This window comes from Limulus polyphemus, unplaced genomic scaffold (genome assembly GCF_000517525.1).
Source record: "Limulus polyphemus unplaced genomic scaffold, Limulus_polyphemus-2.1.2 Scaffold10628, whole genome shotgun sequence".
Lineage (NCBI taxonomy): Eukaryota > Metazoa > Arthropoda > Merostomata > Xiphosura > Limulidae > Limulus > Limulus polyphemus.
Window position 1 is genome coordinate 8651 of NW_013676238.1, and position 7127 is coordinate 15777.

A 7127-nucleotide genomic window follows, 5' to 3' on the forward strand; every position below is an offset into this window, starting at 1 on the left:
TATCAACAAACTGGAGTCAGCTGTAAACACAGGTAAGCTTTTCCTGTTTGATTTTTAACATTTATTACTGTAAGAAGGTCATTTTTAGCCCCAATCATGGCTTCAATGAATAATAGAAGTGCTTCTTGTGATGTAAAGCGCAAACACCGAACATTGTCCATAGCAGAAAAGGTTGAACTCTTGAAAAAACTTGACGGTGGCGTGTCTGTTAGAATTTTATGTGAATTATACAGTGTTGGGTCTTCGACAGTTTACGACATAAAGAAACAGAAAAAAAAAAGTTACTTAAATTTTGTGTTGACAGTGAGTCGAAAAAACAGATGTTTAAAAAAAAACAATGAAACCTGGTAAAAGTGCAGAACTAGATCAAGTAATGATGAGGTGGTTTAAGTTGCGTGAAAGTGAAGGAGTCGACCTGTCAGGTGATCTTGTGAAGGAACAAGCAAAACTATTTCATGAAGAACTCGGACTGGAACATCAGTGCGATTACAGTGAAGGATGGTTGCAGCGTTTTAAGGAACGACATGGCTTAAAAGTTTCGTGCAGTGTGTGGCGAAAAAAAGATCAGCTGACAAGGAAGCAGCTGCAAAATTTGTTGACGAGTTCACCAAGTTGGTCAGTGATAAAAATTTAAGTCCTGACCAGGTCTATAACGCAGATGAGACTGCACTCTTTTGGAAATTTACACCCAAAAGAACACTGAAATCGGAGGATACAGAATCGCCGACAGGTTATAAAGCATCGAAAGATCGTGTTACTGTGCTGGGCTGCTCCAATGCTGCAGGAACACACAGGTGTAAGTTGCTGGTCATCGGTAAAAGTTTACGTCCTCGAGCTTTCAAAGGTATGACACATTTTCTTGTAAATTACCGTGCCAATAAAAAAGGTTGGATAACAACTGAACTGTTATTGGATTGGTTTCAGAACTGCTTTGTCCCAGAAGCAAGAGTTCATTGTGACTCTGTTGGCTTGGACCGTAACTGTAAGATAATGCTTATTTTAGATAACTGCTCCGCTCATCCAAAAGCAGAACTCCTGGTAAAGAACAATGTTTTCGGTATCTATCTTCCACCTAACTGCACTTCATTGATTCAACCCCTGGACAATGGCATATTACGTTCATTAAAGTCGAAATATCGCACACATTTTATGAGGCGCCTGCTGAGTGAAGTTAATCCTGGGAAGCCTGTACGTGAGTTTATTCGTGAATATAATATGAGAGATGTGGTTTACTGTGTTGCTAATGCTTGGAAATCTGTAGAGCCAGCCACACTGAAACATGGATGGCACAAATTGTGGCCAGGGTTAACATATGAGACAGCACCTGATGAAGATCGTGAACCAAACTTTATAGGAATTAGGCTTTCAATCCTGCTGCGAAGGATCTTGTATCTAGACTGGATGAAGATAACATTGAAGAATGGATGACTGTTAATGACGATGCACCTGTTGTTCATCATTATACGGACTCAGAAATTGTACGAATGGTTGTAAGTCCAGAGCAACAAGCCAGTGAAGGAGAAAGTAGTGATGGAAGTGAGGATGATGTAGCAGAAAGAGTTTCTATTGGTCGGTTAATTCAGGTGACAGGTAAACTGCTGAAAGATTTAGAGCAGCGCAGTTTTATAAATGAGCAAGAAATAATGAATACTTACATGCTGCAGGATAAACTAATAAAAAATTCAGTGCCTTCAACATCTGCTCACCCAGATGCTAATCCTGACATCTCCTCATCACATGCACATCCACTGCCTTCAACAGCTGCTCACCCAGTTATGTTGCCACCGTCACCATCAGTTCCTGATATCTCACTCACCTTAGAAGATGATGATGAGAATCCTGACAGCCCTCCACCTCAAGACATGTAAATGCCACTTTGGAAGTGGCAGTGATGATATAGTGTAAGACAACAGAATTAATTTATGTCAACAGATCTGAAGATAAAGAAATTACATTAGTTCTTTATGTAAACAGATCTGAAGATCAAACTTTGAAATTACATTAGTTCTTTATGTCAACAGATCTGAAGATAAAACTCTGAAATTACATTAGTTCTTTATATCAACAGATCTGAAGATAAAGAAATTACATTAGTTATTTATGTAAACAGATCTGAAGATAAAGAAATTACATTAGTTCTTTATGTCAACAGATCTGAAGATAAAGAAATTACATTAGTTCTTTATGTCAACAGATCTGAAGATAAAGAAATTACATTAGTTCTTTATGTCAACAGATCTGAAGATAAAACTATGAAATTACAAAATAAGGACGAGGCATTTATTTTCTGCCTTAATATCCACTGATATCCTTATTACGCTCCTTCTAATTTACAACTCCGCAATCTTTTAGTCTGGATAATCGCACTTCTATCTTTATTATACAGGTTGACTATCACTAATCCGGCATCATCGGGACCTGGAGGGTGCCGGATTAGCCATCTATTAGGTTAGAATACACCAAACCCACTAGCTAACCACCTCATCTTAAAATTAAAATATCCCATAAAACAGTACAAGTTGATTAATAAAGAAAAGATAATTATCAAGTAAATTCAAGTGAAACATTTAATGAAATACAGACACAGGTACACTAGAATTAGTTCTTTATGTAAACAGATCTGAAGATAAAACTCTGAAATTACATTAGTTCTTTACTGAATCTTGCACCAAATACCTTTATTGGTTCTTTTTAAGAGTTTTCATTAGATGTACGTACTACCAACTGTCGACTGTTAATAATCTTCGCGGGATTTATATAACACACGCTGTTTATTTCCTACCTGTATTGCTGTATTAGAAGATTCTTTATTGAATATAATGGCATACGTGATCTTTTTGTAAGAATTGTTTTCTTGTATCGGAAGATGTGTTTGGTAATTAAAATATATGATTGTCGTACAAAATACGATAATTTGTACATTTCTAGAACTAAGTGCCAACAACCAGATTGAACATAATATTGACTTGAAACTGTATAATCCAGTAACTGTCTCTACATTAAGATTCTTGTGAAGGTGACTGTCAGATTTCCTTTCTGGTACAGTCTGTTCTGCATTGGGTGTTTGTTCAGTGTTTAATGAAATTATCACATTCAAATTGATCTGATTCGATCTGCGATTGTTTTGGGGGCTTTTCTGATAATTGTAACAGCATTTTAAGTTGAGCGTACATATAAATAAATAGTTCTCTCAACTCACTCAACTGGGAGGAACGTGCTTTAACATCCATAAGTGGTAAAACAATTAAAAACCTTACTCCATAAAAATATACATCTTTTTTGTTGTTGTTGTTGTTCTCTAACACAAATAAACATGCCTATATTTCCTTTTTACACAAGTCTACATCTCTCCAACTTCATTAACACAAACTTACCTCTCTCCAAGATATTTTACAAAAGTAATCCTCTTCCACTTGTTTTACACAACTTAACCTCTCTCCAACTTCTTTTATTCGATTGTATCTCTCTCCAACTTCTTGTACTCATGCTTAACTGTTTCCAACTTGTTCTCGCACGCTTACCTCTCTCCAAGTTATTTCACAGAAATGTACCTCTCTCCAACTTTGTTTACACAAGTTTACCCCTCTCCAAGTTATTTCACAAAAGTGTACCTCTCTCCAACTTTGTTTACACAAGTTTACCCATCTCCAAGTTATTTCACAGAAGTGTACCTCTCTCCAACTTTGTTTACACAAGTTTACCCATCTCCAAGTTATTTCACAGAAGTGTACCTCTCTCCAACTTTGTTTACACAAGTTTACCCCTCTCCAAGTTATTTCACAGAAGTGTACCTCTCTCCAACTTCTTTTACTAATGTTAACCTTTCTTTAACTTTTACACAAGTTTACCTGTCTCCAACTTGTTCTACGCACGCTTACTTTTTCCAAGTTATTTTACACAAGCTTAACTTTCTTCAACTAGAAACCGGGTTTCGATACCCGTGGTGGGCAGAGCACAGATAGTCCTTTGTGTAGCTTTGTGCTTAACTACAAACAGCTAACAATCCGGTCCAGGAACAAAAGCGAACGGGTTATTATTACAGACTTGACCGAAGGATCTTTGTAATTCGAGAAGAAATGTTTGAAGTAAGCGAACAAAGAAATAAAAATGGTTTTCTCTTATTTTGTATCTGCTTATGTATGTGTGCATAAGAGAGAAACGAATTCGATTTTGTACAGTCATAAGCTCATGTATTGACAGAAACTTGAGGTGAATAGATTCAACTGTATTGGTGTAAACACAAAAAAGTGGATCTATGACACACACACACACAAGGTCGCGTGGTGAATTGTAGGAGTTACGTTCCTTTATTACCATACAAATGAAGCCAATATTAGGCACTTTCGGTGTGTATGAGTATGTGTTTATTACTCCACGTTTCACTCTCGTTTAGGCTAACTTTTTGACGTGAAGCTAATGTCCCTTGAAAACAAAAATGATGGGCAGGTATATATTTTATTTAGAAGACGTTGAAGGGACGTAAATGTGTGTAAAGTTTGAAAGAGGTTAACGTGTGTAAAAGAAGCGTTGTAAGTCCGCAGATATACCGCTGTGCCACTGGAGGGGGGGGGTAATTGTTAGCTTTCAAGACAGTTTGGTTTGTTTCGAATGGTTGTGCAAAGCTATCCAAAGGTTACTTGCACTAGCTGTCACTTTTGAACTGATAGAGGTAAACATCACCTACCGGCAACTCTTGGATTACTGTAAACGAATAGCGGGATTTGTCTGTCACTCTTATAACGCATCCACGGCCCTAAAGAGCGGAGTGCACTTTTGCGAAAACGGAACGCTAATCATGGCCCTGCACGCTAAGTATTAGGCTATGCTTCGCCCATGTGCCGTACTGTAAATTCAAGAGTTCATTGTCTGCGTCTCGTTGCCGCAAAATCGCGCTCTACACTTTAGGCTCATGGTTGGATAGACGATCAAATACTAGTAGCCGATTATAGCAGCCCAAGAGTCGGAGACAGGTGCTATTTTCCCACTGGTCTATAAGTTCGAAATTAAAAATGGCTAGAGTATATATTGTGTAGCTTTGCGCGAACATCCGAAACAAACAAACACATTTGTTCCACATCAAAGCGTTGGGTAGGGGAATTAATTATTAACTGATATTGTTGAACACAATTCAATAAGTCATTTGCTCGTGTTCATCTCACCCCCCCCCAAAAAAAAATGTCATATTTCCAGCACTAACAGATAGAAAAACATTTATGTTATACGTCATAAAAACTTCTATATAAACGAACAAACAATTCATACGAGTTTTTATAAAGATACATATAACCTTTCTCTAGTAATTCGAATCTACATATACAGAAGATTAACATAAATATTACACAACACTTCTTAAGATGTGCATGACAAACATTAGGCTTGGAATCTGAAAGATGTGTGTGTGTATATGAGTAACAGAATTCAGAAACACGTACACTTCGAAACAAAGAAGCTGGAGAAACGAAAATCATATTTATTACATCAATTCCCAAATGACCGAGTTACGTTTAAAAATTTCATTTATTTCCACCAGCTTGGAAATAATCTCGAATCCGATGATATAAGAAAACAGAACCGTTGATAGGATGGAAACATAAAACAGGCTAGCAAACAGATCTAACATAAATCATATTTACGTACAAGCACCAGTCTATATTATTGTTTCAAACACAACTACTGAAAAACTTTGAAAGTGACCTCATTCCACATGCACAAATTTCGATAAGCAACCAGACACTTTAAAAACCGGTTTGTTGTTAAACACAAAGCTACACAATGAGCTCTGCCCACCGTGGGTATCGAAACCAGAATTTTGGCGTCATAAACCTGTAGGCTTACCACTGAGCCACTTCCTATCAGAGCAAGCTACATATTTAAGGCAAAACTACAAAATCAATCTGATAATTAATATACCTATAAGCATATATATATTTTTCTGACATTCGTACTAATAAAGATTGCAATGCACTGTTTCCTCAGTTCGGTATCTTACATATGAGACAAAAGACCAAGTCTGAAACACCTAGGGTACAAATATAACTGTGCCTTATTTTAAACTACTCACCAGAGAGCATCCATACAGCATCAGCCCGACATTACAAGGACTTTGTCTAGCTATTCGAACCGAATAACAAAATTGATTGTTACTTCTTTGAGTTTAACACACCCACAGCTGAAAGTGAAGACCTAGCTCAGCGACACTGCGTTACGAACTTTCGACCTGCAGGTCCGTGACCCAATACGCTAACCACTAGACCAATCATGGCCCAAAGAATTAAATTAACGTACAAATGAAATAATGTATGTAATGTGAAAATGTTCGATAATGCACTACCCCAAAGGCCAAAATATTAAATGGATGACCTGATGAAGTTATAAAGATATAAAAGAGATATGTGTGCCTAGACGGAAAAAAAAAGTTTGCAATTCAAAAAGTTTATTTACGTTAGTTTGTTTGTAGTTTGTTTTGAATTTTGCGCAAAGCTAAACGAGGGCGATCTGCGCTAGCCGTCCCTAATTTAATAAGAGACTACCCATAGCCAACTTTTGAGCTACTCTTTTACCAACGAATAGTGGGATAGACCCTCACATTATAACGTCTCAAAAACTGAAAGAGCATGCAACCCTCAAATAACAAGTCAAGCGAACTAACCACCTGGCAATACCAGGCTATATACGTTAGTGCTGCCGTTTTCCTATTTATCTATCTATCTGTTTACCTATCAAAACAATATCAAATTATTACGTAGCAATGAAGCTTACGTTTTTAGAGAGGTGTTCATTTCATTAGTTGGTTCTTTTATTGCAACTTTTGTAATTTATAAGTAATGTACTTTTATGTGTTCTTTTTTTTTATCAAACTGCAACTGCCTTTTTATGCTCCCTCTATAGGCTGAGGACAGAACTAGTTTCACTCCAGATCACTCTTACTCTGATCTTATAGTCATCTCCACTTCTACCTAACCTCCAATCTAGCCAAGAAATCTTAAGGTATAATCAGATAATAACCTCCACTTCCACCTAACCCCCAGATTAGCAAATAAATCTTACTGTCTGCTCTGATACTAATCCCCACTTCTAACTAACCCCCAGATTAGCAAATAAATCTTACTGTCTGCTCTGATACTAAT

At 37.0% G+C, this 7127-nt stretch overlaps 1 protein-coding gene across 1 annotated transcript; it reads left to right on the forward strand.

The window, feature by feature from the left end:
• Positions 1-337: 337 nt before the first annotated feature.
• LOC106476456 (jerky protein homolog) lies at positions 338-1428 on the forward strand. Its single transcript, XM_013937114.1, is given in 2 exon segments — positions 338-545; positions 548-1428. Coding segments are annotated over 2 exon segments (1089 nt in total).
• Positions 1429-7127: the final 5699 nt, after the last annotated feature.